At 36.5% G+C, this 23,519-nt stretch overlaps 1 protein-coding gene across 3 annotated transcripts; it reads left to right on the forward strand.

Annotated features, from left to right (window-relative positions):
* The first annotated feature begins 285 nt into the window (after positions 1 to 285).
* Positions 286 to 19,675, forward strand: SRD2 (snRNA activating complex family protein). 3 transcript variants are annotated; one of them, XM_088706665.1, is made up of 11 exons: positions 286 to 574; positions 680 to 729; positions 807 to 873; positions 952 to 1,004; positions 3,139 to 3,349; positions 4,556 to 4,644; positions 6,166 to 6,313; positions 8,322 to 8,417; positions 14,934 to 15,059; positions 15,152 to 15,412; positions 19,313 to 19,675. In XM_088706665.1, the coding sequence occupies exons 1-11, from the start codon at positions 404 to 406 to the stop codon at positions 19,592 to 19,594; spliced, it is 1,554 nt and encodes a 517-aa protein (XP_088562791.1). In that variant the 5' UTR covers positions 286 to 403; the 3' UTR covers positions 19,595 to 19,675. The 3 variants fall into 3 exon arrangements, with proteins under 3 accessions (XP_088562791.1, XP_008803677.2, XP_088562790.1); XM_008805455.6 differs by having other exon boundaries at positions 290 to 574; positions 6,166 to 6,256; XM_088706664.1 differs by having other exon boundaries at positions 434 to 574; positions 680 to 733.
* Positions 19,676 to 23,519: the final 3,844 nt, after the last annotated feature.

Genomic DNA, 23,519 nt, shown 5'->3' on the forward strand with positions numbered 1-23,519 from the left:
AAACCGATCCGAATGACTCGTTGGATCAAAAATTTTAGTTGTGGATTAATCTAATTCGATCGATCTTTCATTTGGTTGGATCTGGATCCAAAATTACAATCTGATTCGACCCATTTGCACCCGAGGAAAAAGGCTGCTGCAATACCGGATTCGTTTATGCTGGCGCTGGATCCGATTCCATCCGCCCCCGTTTTAGCGGGTCGGATCGGATAAAAAAAAAAAGCAACCCTCTCCATTGGTGGCCCGTACTAAAAATAATCGCGACGTTATAAACCCTGACCGCCAAAACCCCGGACTCTTTGTTCTCTCTCTCTCTCTTAGTATTTTTTTTTTTTTTTCGGAAGAAAACCCCTCTCTCGGTGCGGTGTTCCCGGCAGTGGGATTGCGAAAGGAATCATATCCGATGGAGGAGATGGCGGGGGCAGCGACGGCGGCGGCGGCGGAGGAGTACCGGTACCAGGACCAAGGGAGCCGCCTCCCTTTTGCCCGCGGAGGCCCCATCTACGTCCCCGACCTCGTCAGCCCCCTCACCTCCGTCCCCGACTTCAAAGCCTCCGTCCTCCAAGAACTCCAGGTATGATACAACTACTTCTATCAATCCCTTCTCTTTCATCCGCGCCGAGTTTTTTTTTTTTTACTTTTTACCCTGTATTGATTTGAGATATCCTTTCTTTCGTAGAGCTTAGAAGCTGAATTGGGTACACCGGGAGATTTCGATGAAGAACTCTCGTAGGTTGATTGTGTTTTTGTTAAGAATTATATATATGGTTGTCAGAATGATGATATAAATGCACGGATGTATGTAGGGTTGATGAACTTAGGGTTTTTACGGAGGAAGAATTGGTGGAGAAAGCTCTCAAGGAAGATTTTGATGTATGGTTTCTGGTCCTTATTGAGATGAACTGATAATGTCACTGTGGATTTGTTGATGATGGTTATGGGTGATTGCAGGGCATTCGGTGTATTGATGATTCGTTGCAACTGTTGGAATATCCTAATGGGGAGTAAGTAAAACATCCTCTATCTTTTATGATTCTTATGAGCTTTTCCTTCATACTTGTAGGAGATGGTTATCCATTTTTTGTGCAAAACAAGTCAGATTTTACTTTCTATTCTTTCATTTGTTTGAAGATTAAATCTTGGGTTAGATTACCAATCACATTGGTGTTCTCTAGTGTTTGTTTTCCAATATGGCAATTATGTACTTGTATTTTTGCTGCATCACCAATTTATCCTTCTGTACGATGGTGGCTGAGATTTATTTTCTCAAAATATTTAGAAAATGATTCTGTATGCACAATAACAAGCTCACATATATGTATATAATGCTTGATAACTGAAATAGATATGTTAGAGTGCAACTAAGATGTTTGATTTAAAGAAATGGGAAGGCGACGGATGAAGTAATTTTCAACGAAGGGAAGTCAAAGGATTGAACTGCATTAATATACATCTTAGAGGTTTCAGCTACACAACCATATTGAGGGACAACAACATATTATATCATAAATAGGTACTTGTGATCACTCTTCAGAAGGATTATATGTGGAGTAAGAACCTTATCAACTAAATTTGGAAGACATTGCCCAACCATGAACATGACATACAATAGCAGTTGGATTGTGTGCTTCTCCTTGTAATAACTGAACCTAAGGTGGAGCAGAGTCAGGAGAACACCAGTTGAACTCAGCATTGTATTCCATGAGGTTTATTGTTTGACATCTTTATAATTGCTGATTTGCTGCCCTGTTATGGATCAGCAATTGCACCAGTTAGGATCACTAGGGGTCCAAGTTCTGACGGGATTGTACTTCAATGGCTATACTTATTCATCTCTGTTTAAGTTTCTCCCATAGCGCCCATAGTTCCTAACAAGGGTTTACTATGAAATGTCCACGCAGGCTAAAGCAGTCCAACATGTTGACCAAAAGGTTTCTACGTTTCTCTTGCTTTCTGAAAAAGTCATCATCTTCCAACCCGATCTAGGCACCACAAAATGTAACTTGTAATCAACTTGTAACACCTAGGTGATCTGATCAATAAGAAGTAAGTATAAACATGTCCAATGTAACCAGAAACAGAGTCTTCTATTTCTCTCCTCTAGGGTGCTAGCCAATACAATCTGGATGTTGTATGTTGCATTTTTGTCCAATATCACAACTTATGATGGCCTTAAAGGTTCCTTGAGCCTTCGAAATATGTTTTGATAATGAAGGACAACCTCTTGTATATTTTTGGGGACTGGAGATTGATGAGAGTGCTAGAGTATGTGTTCGGATTACTTGCTAAGTAGTCCTCATGAATGAAGTTTCTGTAAGATATCTGATGAGAGGTGTACATTTGCATGTGTGTTCCTATCTCTCTTTATTTTTCCCTCTACCTTATAAATGAAAATTTTTGAACAAAATGTAAATGCTTTAGAAACAAAAATCTGTAATTTCATATAGAACTTGGTCTAAAACTTGAATTTATTCTGCTTGCTTTAGCTTCACTATGTTGAACAGTTGAAAGATTATGTCATGATGATTCGTAATTATCAGATACTCATGCTAAATTCATTGTCTAAAGTATACGAGGAAGCTTCCATTTTTCAAAAGTTGAATTAGATGATTGTAATGATAAATTAGTTAAGAGGAATCTTACAAGTCCTTGGTGGCATATCTAAATTTCAAATGTAGGATGCTAGCTTTGCAGGTATAGAATCTGTGCTTATGCATTCAGATACTGAAGTGTCCAAATTAGTATCAACTATAAATATAACCCATGAATGAATTGATTTCCTGAGTGCTCTTTCTTTCTCTATTTTCAGAGAGAGTGGTGTTGGGAGACCATTGCACCCATAGTGTATTTCATATAACATTTCCTTTCACCTTCCATTGTAGAGGAGGGAAATGTTATCTACTTTCTTAATTATGAATTTCATGCTGCTACGTTCTATTTATCCATGTTCCCCTTCTTTTAATTACTTGTTTTCTTCTATGGGAGGTCAGATGCAGCTGACTTTCATGGTACCTTATCATATTTATTTATATTCATATGATATTTGACTTCTACATGCTCAAAATTGTGACTATTTCAGTTCCTTTTTTGCCGTGATTAAAATTTTCACATGAAAATGTGGACTGTGTACTTCTGCAGGACAATTGATAATACAAGTACCTCAGGGAAAGAAATTGTCTGTTCAGCAAATTCAGAACTTGAAACCAGCAATATGGGGGCTCATGTAACTTCGAATGATTCTTCTGTCATGACATGTGATACAGATGTTTCAAGAAAAAAGTCTCAAGAGAAAAAGAGAAAGAAAAGAGGAAGACGCTTTGACAGAGATAGTCGAGCTGCCGAACTAGAAGTACATTGTTTGATTTATATTCAAACTATCAAGGGGCTTGATTCTTAATTTTATATTCTGTCTTAAGGCTTTCCTCTTTTACACACTTATCAACTTAGGAAGATTGTCAAACAATTAGTACTTAGATTCTGAAGCCTTTTTTTCATAATTCCTGGAGTGTCCAGCAGTTTTGAGGGGACTATGCTTTCAGATCCTTATGGAACTTGTCCTCTCTCTCATAAAACTAGGATAGCACTCATACTCTACAAATCTTGATCAATTAAGCATGTACACAATGCTTATGCATATGCTGCAAAATGGTATAACCAGATGGATGCACCTAGCATGAAAGAACAACCCTCTTGCCCTTACATTGTTGCTTGGCTAGCCACCATAAGACAACAACTATGTTATTTCACAATGGTGTTTGTTATGTTTGATATATTCATGCAGATTTCCACATGACAATTACAAGTGCACGGCCATTGCATCGTTTATGTGTTTGTGCCTATGCTTGTTTTTTTTTAAAGAGAAAGTGATCTAAACCAAGGTACGCCATACCAGCTTGAACTGAGCAGTACGAGGCATACCGTACCATATCGGTTCGGTACTAGCATCTGGTATGGGTGGCGAACCGACACTTGGTATGCTAAAAAAACTCCGTACCATACCGTACCATACTGATACTATGCTAGTGGGGCACCGATACAGGATCCGGTACCGAGACGGTGAATATAGAAGGGTTTTTATGTAGCTATCCTATTGCACTAGATATTTGGGACTTTAACATCCGCTTTTACATAAAAAACCTGTTCAGGGCTGAAATTGTCTGATCTTACATACAAGCCTATTTGGATGCTCAAAACAATTATAACATATTCATAATATCTATAACACGGAAATTAAAGGAAAACTATATCTGATGCTCTATGATATGTCGTTTCCTTAATTGTCTGTTAGTATGCAACAGTACAAGCTGCAATAGAAAAGGCTTTATTATTGGATCATGATGTTACAATTTCTGGCCTTACTGCCAATAAATGTAATTGCTTTTATCTGTATGGCTATTTAGTATGATTTTCTGGGGAAATTTTAAACAGTAATGTCATGTGGATGATTATCATTATTCTGCTCCAATATACTTCTTGTACATAATTTTGTTATTTTTTCTTTGAATTCATTATTCACATGATGATCAAAATCTTTCTGCATGTGAACAATGATCAGGGTAGTTATTTTGCAAAAGTGAAGCAACTTGCAAGAATCAAGCAAAAGCAGGATGAAGACAAATTAGCAGCCAAGTTACATTCATTGAGGTATACTATGTGTTGCCTGATCAAAATAATTACTCTTTCACATATACTGCTTTGTATTGGACAAGAGACAATCTAACAGTTAAAAGAATAAGTTACGCATAGTTATCACAATTATTGTGCCTCCAATTCATTCCATACTCATGTGGTCTGCTTCTCTTCATGTGGACTCATTCTTGCCTCAAAGGTTTTTTTCATCTATATTTATGAGTTGCTGATAGATCTATAAGCTAATTCTTCAGTTTATTCTAATCCACAGTCCTGTATATATGAGTTGTAATCAATTCATCATCCATGACGTGGCATTCTGTGGGTGTCCATTATGAGAACCTCACTTTATACTAACTTTTACAAGGTGAACTCCAACTCATATAGCTACCACTATTATCTTGTCTTGTTGAAATTCCCTTATGCATAAGTGAGAAGAAAAAAGGAAATCATCTAGTCAGCATTGACTAAGGGACCTAGGATTCACCCAATTGAACTTTGACCTTTTTCCAAATGAACTCTGCTGAGTTTCTCAGTGGTTAAGACTTGCGTCACCAGATTTACTTAAATTGTTCGCATCTGATTCATTATCTGCTATAATATTATCTATGTCAATTTCTTTGCACTGGCTGACAATATCTGGGCATAAACCTACGGAAATGATCCTCACCTTTTAACCCTGCCTCTCTTAAATACTCCTTTCAGTCTGGTGGCTTCTTTTGTTTTCTTTGACCTACTATATAGTCTATGTTGATATTCAATAAAAAGTGTTTTTCTGTTGCAAAATGAAATTCATCTCTTACCCTATAAACTATAACCTCAGTTTGCTATCCAATAATATGTCAGTTAATCAATGACCTGCAAGATTAAGTCCTCCAATGAAAACTCTGCCTTTTAGGCAGAGTTTGTAATCTGAAAAAAGTCCTCTCTTAGCCAGCTATAGAAAATAAACAAAAGAAAGAATGAGATAATCTCTCTCACAGAAGATACGTATCATTTTTACATGTAGTCCCTTTGCAATGGATTTTTTCTTTGAAACCTATATGCAGACATGATGTCATACAATCAACGAAAAAAGTTTTACTGAAATTGTCTTAAAATTGTAATTCTATGTCCTTGTGACATTCCATATTGAAGGCAATAATATTCTCAAATGATTGAAAAATTCTTGAGTTATTCTCTTTCTTTTTTGGCCAAATGATTATCTGATCAATTCCTATCCAATTGAACTATTCCTTCCAAATTATTTTTTTCGACATTCTGAATTTTTGGCCTTCGCCAAATTGTCCTGGATGCTGAACTTGTGAGTGTGGTTACAGGTTCAGAGGATGAAAAGGATTTTTAGCAATGTGTTTATCTTAGATCACTTTTTATTCGGAAAATATGAAATTAATATTAATGATGTTTGTCATGATTAAGTAATCATAGTCAAATATCACAGGCACTCACACATGCACATCCACATATATAGCTGCTGTTCTTTGAACCATGGTATATTATGGAATTTCCTATTGAAACCTGATTGTTTGGATACAGTGACAATTCCAAGTCTGTTCAAGGGTCAATTTCAACTTCAGATAAAATTGAAAGGATGAGATCCCTTAGGTTCATAACATCTCCTGTGAAGGTCAGAGTTAAAGCATATGCTTCCCCCCAATCTGTCATTTATAAACTATTATTAACTGTACGTCCTACAATACATCATTCTGGCTATATTTATTATTGTATTACTTTTATTGTACATGCAACTCTATATGATGATATACCAGTTTTATTTATCTCATCATTTAACTAGTGACGGTATACATATATATATATATAATATTATATTTTCCATTCGTTTTAAATTCTAACTGTTTGTGTTTAAATCATTATGATCCATTGCCTGCTGCAGGCTGCATTATGTATTATTGTTGATAAGTTCCGCTAATTTTGTATACCTGCATTGACCATGATCACAGATACTACTGTTGCCATGTTTAACGCTAGTATTTCTCGGTCGATAATCCTGTGACATTGTTTGAGAAGATTGTTTTTGGAATTTATTTCTTTGGAAACTTTCTCAGTACTATAGATGGAAAATGTAATCTGCAAATAAACATTAATTAGTGGTTTCTGAGAAATTTTTTTTCCTTTCCCATTTCTATGGTTATCATATATCTCATTAGTCCAAAAAAGCGTAAGAAGAAGATAGAACAACTCTATCAAACAGCAAAATGTGCCCATAATATAGGCTCAGGATTTTTCTCTTATTATCCTCTTTCCTAATTTCTTTAGACAATGATGGTATATGCCTGTGATGATTGTTGGCTGTAGAAAGCAAGGAGCATGGTTTGCTTTTTTAAAAGGTTAAAGATCTTATTTTATGTGGAAAGATGGGTCATACTTGAGCACAGAGAAGACTTGTGGAGTAGTTAGTAGAGGAGAACAACCTTCAGTTATTTCTTGCTTTACTCAATAGTCATGCTAAACTCTTTACCTGTTGCTCAATGTTTACATTTTGGTGTGATGATTACCATTAAGGAATATTTTCTCTGGTCTATATTGATCATTGGATCTTCAGAGGTATTAGTGAAGGACTGTCTTGACATGATTGATCATCAGTGGCTTGGTGTTATTCTGAAAAAGTCTGATGCAAACTTAAATTTCAATTGTGGGAGACCACCTTTTATATCTGAGTCCAATAACCGTAGTGGTGTCTAATTTGGGTGGGGTTAACGGCCGAAGAATTTTTTTTGTTTAATGATGCGTACATATTGCACAGGTGTAAAAGGATTGGTTAATTTTCAAGTCCTGCTTGAACTATACAAATGATTTTTGTTCAATGAATGATTTTGAACTAATTTTGATGCATTAGCTTACTAATTTCGTGTCAAGTTTTGCCCAACCTGTAGTTTTATTTTTTTCCGATCTTCTGTGGTCAGGATTATGGTCTTGGAACTATTTTTGGTCAGCAGGCCAAAGGGTTAGTTGTCCCAGTTGTTGATGCATACATCACCTATGAGTATTTGTCCAATTTTTGGACAATAGTATCTTTTTATTGATCATGTCTAGCTTGCATAAAAATTTGATCCAGCTTTTCACTGTCCGCCCTATTGGATCTGGAGATTATTAAGTCTCAAATTTGATATTTGTTTCCATTTCATGGGAAGTATGGAGAGTGAGAAAGATGTTGTTTAACAATTGAAACTGTTGCTATTGATGTTGTGAATTATTGGATCTTGAACAGAATCTACTCTTTTTTTTTTCTAAGAAAAAAATTGTCTTGCAGGCCTCCTGATACTAATGCCTTAATTCTTTGTTTCTTCTTCTTCCTCGCACTTTCATATTTTCTTGTCTTGCTTCTACAAGACTGAATTGGGTTCTTCCTGTTTTATGTTGCTTCCTTCTATTATACATTGGCATTTCACTTCATTTTAATTTTGTACTTGTCTTTGTCTAGAAGGATCTATATGTAGAAAACATGTGATAAGACAAAAATGTAGGGGTTTTTAGGAGAATAAATAGATATGATGTCAGGTCAAGGAAAACTTTTAGATAATAAGATGCATTGTTGTAATTAAAGCATGTATACTTTATGTAAGAAATATGCTTCAGTCCTTCATCTAAAAGCTGTGATGTATTTTACTTGTAAGCTTTGTATTTTGAAGTGTTTCAGTCTTATATGCATGTTTCTGTTTTTATTTGTGCAGGTGAAGTCTTTGAAATCACGAGAACATGTGCCAATATTCTACCCAGAAGTTGTTCTCTGTGTCGAGATTTATCACAAGAAAAACTCCTCATTGAAGGTACTTGAGTTGCAACTAATTTTTTTTGAAGAAATGCAAAACAAAAAAAAAAAAAATCTTTGGATTGAAAAGAAGGGAATGCCCCAGAAAAATTTTACTATTGGTATATAGTTGTAACTGTTTTTGGTTACTTTGAATTTTGTCTTCCGCATTTTTTTTCCATTGGTTATGTGTCTTTTGGCTAAGTTGCATTAAAGAAGAGAAACTCTTTTGAATCTAATGTTATATATATGATAGAAATTAGAAGTCTTCTCGCTTATTTCTGTGGTTAAATTCCAGTTCCTTTTGCCATCTCTTCTGTTTTTCTTTTACACTGAATCACTTAACATCATGTCTTGTTTTGAACAATTTATCATATGCATAGCATTGTTGGATTTGAATCTTATATGCAAACATGGGTTGAATCAAGGATTTAAGTATTGGAACATACTGCTCCATACCAAGTTCTCTGTACCATACTGATATGGAATCGGAACCCAATAGAACCCCCATACTGAGTTCTGGGATGAAGGGATGTACCATTACCAGCACTTCATATGGCTTGCTCTGGTTGGGTGCTGACATGGGTATTGAAACCGGTACTTCAAACCTTGCGCTGTTATATTTGACTTTGGGAGCTGTTTGTTCCACATCTGATGACCATGAATTTAATGGTTTTTACCTGACCAGATCAATATTAGACCACAATCTCATAGTACGAATTTGGCATTTGGTAGGAGACCATATTAATTGTACTTGTGTTTCTATAGTGGGTTATTTTATATTGTTTTTTTTTTTATAATGATCACTAGTTCATTTAAATTTCAAAATGCCAAGAAATTCATCTTTGTTCTTATTTTTCTTGAGTTCCTTATAGTAGCTTCTGGCATTTAACTATTTTAAGGCACGATGTGCGTTGTTGACCCTTCTTAATAGCTTAAGCTTTTGGGGTCTACCTGTCAGTTAACATGGTGTTAGAGTTGAAAGTCATGGATTCAAATCCCATTCAAGCCTTTTTTTTATAAAAATCACTCATTTGTTATCCTAAGTCTTTTCACTTGTTGACTTGTTCTTGGTTGTTATCTTGGGTCGTTCTTGACTTCTTTATGCCTTCACATCCATGGTCCAGCAGCAAATAAGGGAGGGCCCAATATACTTGTTAACCCTTCCCTAATATTTTAAGCTTTTAGTTCTAGTGGTTAAGTTAGCAAACTTAAATAGCTTTTTTCCTTCCTGAAGTTCCACGCGACACTCAAAAGTCCTTGGATAATGTTCCAAATATGTTATAAAGAGGACCAAGTTACTTTCTGACTATTTGCCTATTTGAAACTCTTCATCTGAGATTAATTTGACTTTTGACTGCTTAACTAGTACTAATTTAGTCACAATATCTTTGATTAATATGGACTCCAATTATTTTATGGATATGTTGCCATTGGCATGAATATCTTTTAATTGGACTTTTCAGTATCTGATTGCAGAAACTGTACTCTGTTCTGAAACTAGTTGTGTAATTACATAGCTTGGAATTGGGGGTCCAGCAAAGTTACAGAATGTTAATTCTACTTAAGCATGAACCTGATGTATTGAAGGTCTCTCTTGAAATTTGAAGATCCTTCATTACATTTTATTTCTTTCCGGATTAAGTGCCCATAGATCCTCTCTTGGCAATTTGTGGTTCTTTAATGCTAAAAGGGTAATAGGTCTCATGCCCTTTTTTAACTTTCTAGTAATAGGTATGCAGAATATGGTTTCTTTAATGGTTGGGGTTGTTGGTGACAACTTTTGTGGTTAGGCCTTTGAAATGATTCCTGTACTTTCTCCTTAATCGACATTTGAAGCTTTTCTGAAAACTACTTGTCAATTTTCATTGGATATTGTACCTCCATAATGTAATATATCATGATTCAAAGATATATCTCTCATTGGGTATATATGTAATTAGTTTTGCCCCACTCTTATTCAGTCGAGACCAATTGCAATTGGAGAGAAATTGGTTAGCTTGACTGAAACTCCAAATCGCTTCAGCTTCAACCTTTGGATTGCTTGTGGCTGATACCAATCTTTTGGCTAAAACCTTTTGACAAGGTTTTGAAAACTGGTATGGGTGATGGTACTAGTTTTTGGTCGGACTGGTATGGTATTGATCCATTCCATACCAACACATGGTTTGGGGTTTCGTCCCTATACCGATAGAGAGAAATATGAGATGGTCAAAAATATCTCGAATAAAAAGTCGAGCAAAAGAGCTGGAAAGTATCGGATCCTGTAGAAGCAGGATCACGTGATAGTGGGGTTGGGTTGGTTCAGCTTAGTCATTAGTGTTGATAATAGTAAACTAATAATCTTAACCTCCTTGGCCTACAGATAGCTTTGGGGGGTGCAGGTGGGTGGGGGCGAAACTGAAGTTGGCATCTTTCCTTCATGGCTTACTTTTTTGCTCCATTCAATGCTTGCAAATGCATGTGCCTATCCATTTATTGCTGCCAATGCTCGGTTTATAATTGACATAGATTTGCCCACCTGGCCATATTTGATTTGTGAATGAAATGGAGTACCAAATTGATATATTTTCCTCTTTTTGGGAAATTTAAGAGGGTGTCTGGTTGGAAATCATCCATTAATGGGGAGGAGATTTTAGTGAGATCGAGACATTCAAGAATCATTAAGGATTGGATTTCTAATAATGGCCAAAGGCATTAAATGACCCTAAATTAACTTGGAAGGTTTGGTGGTGCTCAGTCTCATGCGCTCCTGACGATTTGGCAAATGGGCATGAAGACGGTGGCTATGCGAAGATTCCCTTTCAGAGAGTATCTTAACTTGGATAGAAAAAAGCGAGAGAAAACAAATGATGGGGACCGGAGAGACCTGCACTGTGTCGGTACGGTACGGTATGGAATTTTTTCAGTATACCGAGTGTCGATATGCCATCTGTACCGAGTACCGGTACCGAACTGGTATGGTATGGTATCCTCTGTACCAGTCTGAACTGGGCCAGTACGGTGAACTATGGATCCAACTTTAACTCCTAATACTACAGCTATGCGTATACATGTCATTGGAGAGCAACCATTCTTGATAGGGTAATAGGAGGTAACACTACACTGACATCTGGCTATACCCATATCCGTAGGTGGGGTAAATATGTAGAGTTGGATTCCTCCTGGATAAGATGAGTGAGAGAATGCATAAGGATTATCGTGGATGGAGTATCTTATTTACTTTGACTATTTGATGCAGCAGGAGATCCACTTTCGGCATACAATGATATTCGTTGCGCATTATAACTACTCGATACACTGTTAGATCTCTCATTAATCTCCATTTTCTCCATTCGACAAAACAACTCTTGGAACTTCCAATATTGCTTTTCATCTTGTTTCACCTCCCATCTAATTTTTATTGTCAACTCGACTTCTAACGTGCTAGATGCACAAATAATCCTCCTACGTCTTACGATAGCTTATATACAACTCACTCTCTAGTTTTGCTATGTACTTACCCATATAACTTTGATTCTATGCCATGAGTTGCACCATTCTTGGATCCTCTCCTGTAGATTGCCATCTTCTTGTCACGTTTAGATTTTGTTTAGACCCCTGGGCCTGATCTTTCATGTTGTGTGTGAACTTTGTGTCGCTGGTGAATGGACCGAGTTCCTGAGAGTAACCACCACCTCCTCCAAATTGTCCATCCTGACCTTTAAATCCATCACTGGAATTTTCATTATTGTCATTACTACTATAGCAAGATTATCTAGGCAAGCTCGGAATCTAATAGCTCCGATGGCTCGTTGCCATCTTCTTGGACTGGTATATTGTCAATTGCCTCAATCAAATTGACAACTAGGGCTTTCCTCTTGAACTTGCCATGTGGACTACCTTGACTGGCCCTGGTAGCCCATGCACCTCGCCGTGACCTGTATATCTATCGATGGAATCGTTGATTAGAGTCCTCTAATTCCTATTGGGTTTCACTCATGGTAGGTGAAATATTCTCCTCTGTCCATCTGTCCACATCATGCGTACCTACCTTCAGGTTGGTTCTGTCTGATCGGGGAGGATCCCTCGGCTCATCTAGCTGGGCTCGTCTCGAGTACGTTGATCTATAATCCATCCAACCATAGGATTATCATCATCATGATTAAAGTCATTTGCCAACAAGTCTTCCTAGTTGTTCTCCTTGTTTTGATTCAAGTACTTATATGTAGCCTTTCATTGTAGTGTATGAAAACTAAGTTGTGCAACCTTTTGTTTGTTTGACAGTTTCGCAGCTTACTATGGATCAGGCAAATGTACTCCCAATTCCATTCAGATCTATTGGATGAGACGGTTTATGAGAGGACCAGATGGCAATCTTTCTCAAATTGGGCGCACCATTGCTTTAGGATCACGTAGGACGGATACATTAAATCCTTACAAACACTAAAAGAATGGCTTATTGGAAAATTTTCCTATTGCTACCTAGAGACATCCTTGAAATTGATTGCTGAGCTCCTAATTCTCCGAACTTTCCGTGTCTCTTGCAGAGTACTTTTCCGTGATCAAATAATATAGAATTCGCATTTATGTTAGTTAGATATGAAATATAATATACTATTTAGTTCATCATCTCGCTGATTGCATCGTTAAGCAAGCTCAGATCCCCAACATCTATTGCACCACTGCCCTGACTACCCGCAACAGCTCTTCTTTAAGGCCTATTTTCTCATTGTTTTCGTAGTTAGGATTCAAGTAATAGGCTGCTTATAATGATTGACAAAATTTATAACCATTAAATTGTAAGGAATGCGGTTCAAGTAAACACCAGGGATCAAGTTATGCCATTCAAGCATTATCTCCTAGATACAACTCCTTGCCTATCTGCATGTTATGCAGCTCCTCTCCCACATGCTACCTCACAAGCGCATGTACTCATGTATGATTAGATATACTTTGAGATAGGTTGCCCCATCTCCACAATTGACTTTTCGTAGGGTATGTCCCCAATATCCTTCAGCATCAAATATATACATTAAGATGCACAAAATGTTCAATAAAATATGTGGCATCTCATCCATCAAATCCTCCACTTTGTATACTGCAAAGAACACCATGTGAACAACATAGCTCTCATTGACCTTATGAATCACCTGCTTTATCAGCCCTGAGATGTAATTGATATCATGGACCTTGTCGAATGCATCAACAAACTTGTGGAAGAAAGCCAACCAATCATAGTATAGTAGGAAGTTGATGATGATCTTAGTCAGCCCGGACTAGCTATCTCACACATAAATGTAGCACCATATAACTCATACCAAATTTTATGTGATCGATCCGCTTCCTTAGACCGTCAACCTCTTGCTTTAGGTATGGCCTTTGCATCTCTTATGGCGTAGGAGGCTCGATACCCAGGCTTTATCCGCACTATAGTTATCATGTTGCAGAAGAAACTGTTTGCTGCAACGAAAGTTGAGATGTGACAGTTGCGGAACCACTTGGCAATGGTGATACCTATCATAGTCTTTTTGTCCTTATTGATATAGTCATCTATCTAGTACACCTTGCAACATTTCTATAGTCACTAGTTAAATGCTGTTTCAACCAAGTGACCCCACCTTTTTTTTGTTATTAATTCTATAGTAGTTGCATATCCAATGATGTCCCTTTAAACCCATCCTTTCACGACGCCATCTAATATTCGGTTCTTTCTGACCTTTCTTACTGGGTGCTATCTTCTAACCTAAAAATTTGTTCCCTCTGCATATTCAATTATAGACAATCATGATTCACATTTTAATTATCAAAGTGTATTTCCTCATTTCATTTTTCAAATTTTAATCATATTTTTATAGTTTATAATCAATTTCGTATTCAAAAAATTATTATAAATCATATAAATTCCATCTAGGTAACAAATGCAAGATAACTAGTTCAACAATTAATCAATTTTTTATTATTTTTTATACAATTTTACTTTAAAAATAGCTAAAGTGAAAAAATATGTTGAAAGGGGAATCCCAATGCACGCGGTTCCTATACCACGGGGTCTGGAGAAAATAGAAGAAAATATGCTAATCAATAAAATAGAAGATAGCTACGTCAGAATTCATCTTGTTAATTATTGATGCATGTATGACTTTTTTTTTTAACATTAACCAATTTTTTTGATTTTATATTTTAACCCCTATTGAATAGTTAAAAATCAAAAAAAATATTTAATTATTAAAATGCATGACAATTATTACTATAAAATATATTTACATTTTAGGACATTTGTTCTTTTTTTACATTTTTGGAATTTCTATATTTTTAATTATTTTTGATAAAAATTAAGTAACTAATCACAAGTATTTTGAAAAATAGATTTATTTGGTGGCTTTTGTAGGAACCCCATTGGGTGCTGCTTATATTTTCATCGGTTGATTGGATGCAATTTCATAAAATAATAGTTGCTGCATGCTGATAATGGTTCCTCCATATATCTGATCATATATCATTCTATCATAGTGTTTCTATATCACTAATATTGAAACTATGCACCTTTCTTCAGACCCAAGAATTTCTAGTTTTGGGAAGCCAAACACTTGATGAGTTGAGGGATAATATATATTGCTTGACTGACAAGCTGATGGAGACAGCAGGGCAATTTGATCCATCTGGATATTTCCTTATTGAAGTATGGGCTTGCTTCATTTGTCACTTAAACTGGCTATGAGCTGATTACATTTGTAAAGGTGATTTTATTTAAATCTTGTCTTCTCCATGCAGGATACCTTTTACAATGATCTGAGAAATCCGTCTTCTATTGACTATAGCAAACCTGTATTCGACTGGCTTAAGAACTGCAAGAATGAGGCAGCAGAGAAGTGGGAATATATTATGTCTGGTGAGCTAAAGAAAAAGCAAAAAGAGCTACTAGGGGATCTGGACATCGCCAACTTGCCCAGCTTTAAAGCAATACATATGCATAGAACTCGATTTGCTGACCTGCGATTTCGGTTGGGCGCTGGATATCTTTACTGCCACCAGGTACATCCCTCCCTCCCTCCTCCACACCCCCTTCCTTCTCTCTCTCTCTATGTATGTGCGTGTATAAGTTCTTGGTTTTCTGAATTTTGAATCTGAAAGCCATCTACTATACACTTGTAAAGTTATCATAGTCAACTATCTATGAATTCTTGCACTTATTTTTTGTAACAACAGAATCAGAGATCACATTTCTTTTTTACTTTATTTCTCTAAGCTTTATGGTATTAATCAGAATATTGTCTTTCAACTTTCTCAGAACCCTTATATATTCTTTTTGCATTTGAAGAAGAATGATAGATAGTTATAAAATCTCAAAAACCTTTTACAATATCTTACCAAGGTCTAGTACAAATGCCAGCATGCTTAGTGATGCACTATGATTCTTACCATCAAGTCTGACCCTAGAGTTCAAATAGATTGTATTGCAGATTGGGTATTATTTTTTGAGGTTTAGATTACCAGTACTGGACATTGCAGAAGTAGCTTACTTATATGATTCAGGTCAAATGGTACACCCCTATATTGACTGCTGGAGGTAAGACAGGAGCTGTACCATATGTCCGTATAGTGCTGTGTTGAGCCCCTGTATCATATTGGTATCTTACCAGTATGGTACAGTATGCTGGCACCAGGCGGTACAGCTCAGTACGACAAACCTTGCTTTTATCCATATCTGCTTCTATTCAGCAGATAGTGATACCTATGCAGATGTCAGCCAGATACTATAATTTGCATCCACATTTGTTCAAAGCAGATATGGGTGAGTTGGATAATAGTCATATCTATATTTGTTTGAAACATATCATGATATAAATTGGATATTATATCCTATTTTGTCTAAAGAAATTTTGATATATTGGATCTTAATGCGGGAGAAACGGAGGAGGTGAAGGAGTTGACTATAAGATGGATCACCTGCAAGCCATCCACGTATTATTAGTCCTGTTAATCAAGCTATCCCCAATCCATGTATGTCTTTTAGAAACCGGTTAAAGTTTCAACTTCCTGCAATCCTAATACTTCACCTTTTTCCTTGGTTACATCACTGAATTCTCTTTAGCACCATTTATCTTCAGACAGACTAAATACAGTGGTCAAGAGCCAGGGTATGGCTTAGATGTAGAATATTTGGTCTTAGTATCCCAAGTCTGATGTATCATCTTCATGTCTAAAATAGTTCTGTATGACTGTATATTAAGTTGTACTGACAAGAGATCAGGCCGGGAAGTTGTATGACATTAAAGCTTTATTTAAGTGTCAATCTGATAGATCTCTGGGTATGGTCTGAACACATGATCTTTGAGATACAGTAATAGGACTTTTTCTCCACTAAATAAAAAATCCGGCAAAGAGAACCATACCCATAGCTGAAAGGAAGTAGGGTGGAGATAGATGACGATCTCACCGAACCAAATGTTTAAGTCGTGGGCAGGGGCCTTGTTTGTGGGCTGATGCCCTTGCAGAGTTCTGATTCGTGTGGGCTGATTCTGGGGCTTTTGCTTGAGAAGACAGGGTTGGGACCAGCTAGTTGCGGATGCTGGTAATGGTGGATGGGAAGGTGCTGTAGTGGGGAGGAAGAGAGACTTTAGGCGCTTAGAGAGCTTCATGTGGGAATGGCAGCACCTTCGCCAAAGCTTTAGCTTAGTCAATGATTGCTTGGGGCTGGGACTGAGGCAGAATAATGAAGGGGCATTATGAGATAAGATATTAGGAGAAAGGAGAAAGCACTTAGCCATTAAGATTTATGAGTTTAATAGCCTAGGGTAGAGAGATAAGATATTAGGAGAAAGGAGAAAACACTTAGCCATTAAGATTTATGAGTTTAATATTTTTTCAAATTTTTTCGATCACCTATTCATATAACTGGATACCTAGAGCCTAATCTAAGGGAGGGCACACCTTAAATTTGGATTCATATTTAAATGTGTGAAAATGTAGATATGCCTCTATATCTATATCTGAATCCAAAAGAAAAATCAAATGCATATATGGTTTCAGCCCACTTAGGGCCTCCTTGGATGATGGGGGGGTGAAAATCCAATGTGATTTGTGGGTTGGGCTAGTACAACTAGCAAAATCATAGGATTATAGGTTGGGCTAGGCCTATATTCATTCATAAATACTCAGGAGTAGCTTTGGACTGGGCCGACCTGAATCCTATAGGGAGAAAAAAAGGGCTGGGTATTTATGAAGATAGGCCCAGCCCAGCCTGTAATCTGATAATTTTGCTGGTTGTACTGGCCCAACCTACGAATCATATAGGATTTTTAGTCTTTGACCTCCTTACAATCATAATTTTTTTATTTTAGGTGAGTGAGAAGACATTCAATTTTTCTTGATGCATGTGGACCCTACATTTTATGATGAACTCAAGAGAATGGAGTTGACTATTGAGACATTTTGTCAAGGTACATGACAGTAATGGAAATCTAGGGAAAGGTAAAGTCATCACCTTGACAATGGAAACTTAAAATTCTTTTATTTTTGGAATCAATTCATAATCCAGAAAGATAAACTTAAAAACCATATTGAGCTCCTAATTGTGATAATTTGGCACCTTTGTTTCCCCCTTTCCATCCTCTCTGCATTTGAAAAGGATTTGAAGGGGTGTTCACAAACAAAGTTTACTGACTAAGAACATCATCCCTGAATCAAATTTTACATTAGAAATCAGCATCTATATGTGATTAGTAGCAATGTGACACACATGCCTCAATATGATTGGCATTATGGATACCGATTATCGTGTATATGGATGTGCATTAAGATAGTCTTGAAATGGTGTTTTTATGATTGTTGCCACAGTAAGGAAACCATTCATAAAATCTATATAAAAAAAATTGCTGTTTGATAGCCTTTGGAATTACTGAAATCAAAATGATGGTACCCATGATCTTTGGCTACCCAAAGAGCTGATTTACCTTGTTCATCTTATTTACCTTATATTTTGTGTTGCTAAAATTTGTGGCTCTATTTCTAAAACCATAGTAATACCTTTAGGATGCACTGGTATTTAGATCTGACTATAGAATTTGCCCCTTTACTTTCATTTCCTTTAGCATGTGCTATCCTTCCTGTGAAGCTATAAACAAAAATAGTCCCATGCACCAAAATTTGTTTTTCGAATTAGTTGTTTAAAACAAACGATACCTTTTTTTCATAGGTCATTTTCTAATTGTTCTTTTGTAGTGCTCTCTGTGTCTTATAACTCTGCCTGTTACTTGTGTCCCTACTCTTGCATCACTAGCTAGAGCTTCTAGATAATCACTTGTACTTTTTTTCCCTCAATGTTTGCTTGAGTTTTTTTCACCAGCCTTTAAAAATCATGAAGGCTAAATAGTTCTATAGAGATTTTGCTAAATAGTTAGATCAACCCCTAGACATATCATAGAGGTCTATGACTTCTATCCCATTCTGTACTAAAAGCCAGTCTCTTTTATTTGCTGGGAAACATCTCACCGAAATTGCGATTGCAACGTCTGCTAATATCACTTCATTACTTGAAGTTCACATCTTGTCTGCAAGTTGTTCATATTAGTCAGACCTTAATGGATTTAACAACAGAGTTTAGAAAGAAGAAGTTATGTGATTAGACAAGATATAGAACGTCTATCAATTTTCTGAATGCAATATGACACTGAACTTTGGTTGTTTGCCCATCTGTTACATAATCCATCATCTGAAGCATTTCGGTGGCATTATATTGCAATTTGTGCGATGCCATTTGCCATTATCTTCATTCATTTGACAGAAAGGCCTTTTCTTACTCTCTTTGTAGGTTGTAGCCAATTAACTTAATTAACTTTCGCATATATCAGAACCTTTCAGGGATATAAATTTCTGAATTACTGTTCTTATGATTTTCTTTTCTTTTCTTTTCTTTTTTTTGGAACTACACAGGGAAACTGTAAGCATATCATAGTGATCAGAGACGTGAGAATGATCCACTCGGAGGATGTACAAAATCAGTCCGATTATCCTCTCCTCACGTTTCAACTCCGACCCCGTCAACAGAAATGCTCCGTTTGCAAAATATATCATGCAACAAAGATGACAGTTGATGATAAATGGTCTCCAAAGAACCCTTGTTATTTTTGCATCAAATGTTATTTCCTCCTTCACTACAAAGAAGATAACTCTTTGTTGTATCCTCATGCTGTATTTGATTATTTTCATGAATAGTACCCTGGGCTGGTCCATGAGTTCAGTTTTGTTGTTTGGCTGAGGAAGGCAATTAATGATCATCATATATTCGGCATCAAACGTAGAGTTTTTCAAGCGTAGTATGTTCCAACTTTGATGAGCTTGCATTTGGCTTAGAAGTCTTTGGTGTGTTATGTGGGAATCAACTGCAAGGGTTCGTTCTTGTTTCTCGGTGACGTCATTTGTACTTGATGATGTTATGGGGTTGGGTTTCCTAATGGCTACTGCGGCTTCTTCGTGCGCCAAACCTGGCTGCCCATGATATTATATTAGGATGTGGTGGGTAGTTGGGTTATCATTTATTTTGTGGACACCGGCCAGGACCCAAGAGGGAATTTTTGAAGAAAATTCTGAGGGAAATGGTGCATGTTTTGGAAACTTCTGGAAACTCTCCCCAATCCCATTATCCGAAAAATTAGAACCCAGAATGAGGCCCAATATTTTGGGGGAAACAAAAAGGATGAGATCCAAGAGGGGGAGAGCAGGCGCATGTTTTGGGAGCAAAATATCCATTTTGTCCTCATGGACCTGGAGTACCAGATTTATAGGTTTTGACCATTCTGACATAGGCAATGCTGATTTAGGACCCATTTGGCAGAGTTGTTGGCAGTAGAGCTTTCAGAAATAAAGCTTTTATAAAAAGTTATTTATTATTTGATAATTATATTTCTAAAGTATTTTGTAATTTTAATATGCGTTTGGTAAACAAACTGAGAAAGTACTTTCGGTATAACAAAAAAACCATAAAGAACATTGCATAATATTATACAACAAAACATAATAAAATATGATATGTATTAATACATAAATATATGATATAGTGTAATATTACTGTAATATAATATAATATTATTCTAATATAGTTAGTATAATATTGTATACTATACCATAATAATATAATATAATTTGATATTAAATAACATAATATATTAATATATTATGATATTATATTATATTATATTATATTATATTTATAGTATAATATAATATTTTAATATAAAATATTATAATTATTGTCATTATATATTAATATTTTATTAATATAATATTTTTAGGAACTATTTTTTGGAAAAAAAACATAGAAGCACACAATTTTTTTCAAAAGTGAGATTTTACGTTTTTTTTCCTTTTCAATGCTTTTTTTGTTCTTACATTTTTTTATACACAATAGGATATTATAGGTCGGTTTAGATAAATCATTGAATTCCAAAAACACGTCTGTGCAACATTAAATATAATACAATATCAACTATATATTCGATACCATCATATCTATAACAGATTCTCACGGTTTTATAAAGAAAAGAAGTCAATGCGCTATAAGTAAAGTAGCAATATAAGCATGTAGAATATCTATCTCACGATTATCCATTATTTGGCTTTGCTCTGTACTCAGTTCTTCCTATGGTTCATAAATCTCTAAACAATCAGAAGGGAGTAGACCCTCATTATCATCATAAGGATGAAACTCAAAATCTTTAATTGTATGAGTTCTAATAAAATTATGAATAGCCATGGAAGCCATCACAATTTGGACATATTTATGATAAGAAAAGTTGGGCATGGTACTCAATATTCTCCGTCTGCTTTTCCAACATCCAAATGTCCTCTCAATAGTGCATCTCAATGAGGAATGTGCATGATTAAAGATTTCATGCATACCCCTTGGTTGACTTCCACGTCGAAATTTTGGTAAATGATACCTTTCCTATTTGTAAGGCCCTATATATCCTGGCATATGAGGATATCCTCCATCCACCAAATAATATTTACCTGCATATATATATATATATGTATTCGTATTTTACACTTATGCATGAAAGTTAAAAATGTATAGCTATGATCATAGTATATTTAATTAATATGCATATGCCTACCATTATAATATATTTAATTAAAATGCATACGTCTAGGTAGGTGTGAAAATTGAAGCTCTTCTCTGCGTATAGTATCTAAAAAAATATAAGTATCATGAGCAATACCCTCCCATCCAACACAAACAAAAGTGAAACGCATGTCAAAATCATAACAGGCCATAATATTTTATGTAGGAATTCCTTTTCGACCAATATATGGTACGTGTTTCGATGGAGAAACTTTCACTAATATATGGGTACCATCAATTGCTCCAATGCAGTCCTTAAAATAAGATTGCAAACAACTATCATCACGGATTTTACTTGAAATATTTTTGAACTCTCTATTAACCGAGCTAATAATATCCTTGGTCATTCTTCAAACAACATTTAAAACATGGGTGGAATATCTACTAGTTGTTTCTCCTGAATGCTGAAATCAGTCTTGAACTATCTTATTCCCAAACCCATGTCCTAGAATCATCAAAAATAGACACCAGCTCCTCAACAGAAATATATCTGAAGCTTTTAAACCATATCTGACTTTCAATTCCATGCACAGATCAATAAATATATATTTTTTATTCAAAATTGTTGTTGGCATCTATCTGGAATGCCATGTAAAATTTCTGATACAAACTTACATCCAGTTTGATAGGAGGTCCTACATGGCTCCTTCTCAATATATTTTGTGTAATATTCAGTAACCGTACAAATAATTGTAATTAGCACAATATAAAAATTATCATTATCAATTATCTCATCTTCGCTGGGATAATTCTCCTCAGAAATATTGTCAATGCTACTCATACCTGTAGAAGAAATATTATGCCAAAATAAAATATCCATAACAAATAAACAAATAATATATAAATATATAATACAAATAATATAAAAAATACCAACACATATCATTTATAATATCCATAAAATCAATAGCATCCATGGTACATTATCCAAGATATAAGACAAATACCTATAGTCCACCATAATTTTGCACTAAAAGTTCATAATTAAAACTACAAAACATATCACCATAATAATACATCAACAACTACTCCATAGGTTTGACATTCACTTGAGCCATTCAATCTGAAGATGGGTATCCTAGAGGCCACAAACATCTCTCAATGTTCTCTTTTTTTTTTTTTTTTTTGGTAAATCGGCCGCTCACACATGACGAGCGTGAAGCTGGCCTACAAAATCAGAAAACAAAATGCTACGCAAGGACGCAGGCACAGCATCGTGGCCTGTCCAAAGAAAATCTCCCGAATGATGAGCCGCGAAGGAAGCAACCCAGTCAGCCGCACCGTTTGCCTCCCGATATACGTGCGAGGCTTGGTAGGAGGCAGTCTCCCCCAACGCTCTACGAATATCGAGAAGCAGCGGCCGGTCGTCGACTGAGTACCCCCCTCCCCGGATCCACCCAACCACCGTGGTCGAGTCTCCCTCGAGAAGGAAGTGACCCTCACCAAGTACCCGCCTCGCATAGGAGACACCCTCCCAGGCCGCCTGAAGCTCTGCGGTCGCCACTGATGAGTCAAAAATCCTGCGTCCACCTGCCGCCACAAGTCTGGCATCATGATCCCTAATGATAAATCCCACACCTCCGCAGCTCCCATCCGCTGATACACTGCCATCAAAGTTCACCTTGAGAAAGCCAGGGGGTGGGGGCACCCAGGATACAAGTATCGTCCTGGACGCTGCAGTAGCAGAATGGGGGCCCCAGATGTCCCTAGCCAACCCAGTAGGTGTAGACTCAACAGCGCCGATGATCTCCGCCGCAAGCCGTAGAGCTCGATCCGCCACCAACCTCGGATGGTGGCTCTCACCATCGAAAACCCATGTATTCCTCCCCAGCCAACAGTGATAGGCCAGGTAGGCATCACGAGTCCCCCTCTCCTCGCGTACAGACCCCCGGACCGAGGCCTCCAAGTGACGGAGGAACTCCTCAACGGACGTCCACAACTGCCTCTGGTCGGGCTGAGCTGAAGCATGTCTCCATATCTGGCTAGCTCTAGGGCACTCAAAAAGAACATGATAGATGG

The sequence above is a fragment of the Phoenix dactylifera genome, chromosome 11, assembly GCF_051530095.1.
Source record: "Phoenix dactylifera cultivar Ajwa chromosome 11, Ajwa_hap1_PhDact_Kaust_v1.1, whole genome shotgun sequence".
Lineage (NCBI taxonomy): Eukaryota > Viridiplantae > Streptophyta > Magnoliopsida > Arecales > Arecaceae > Phoenix > Phoenix dactylifera.

What these genes read in the sequence shown, in the direction of transcription:
- SRD2 (XM_088706665.1), top strand. Translation starts at nt 404, where the DNA reads ATGGAGGAGATGGCGGGGGCAGCGACGGCGGCGGCGGCGGAGGAGTAC. An exon ending in CCGTCCTCCAAGAACTCCAG is followed by an intron (nt 575 to 679) that starts GTATGATACAAC and finishes TTTCTTTCGTAG; the next exon opens with AGCTTAGAAGCTGAATTGGG. An exon ending in GCCAAGTTACATTCATTGAG is followed by an intron (nt 4,645 to 6,165) that starts GTATACTATGTG and finishes GTTTGGATACAG; the next exon opens with TGACAATTCCAAGTCTGTTC.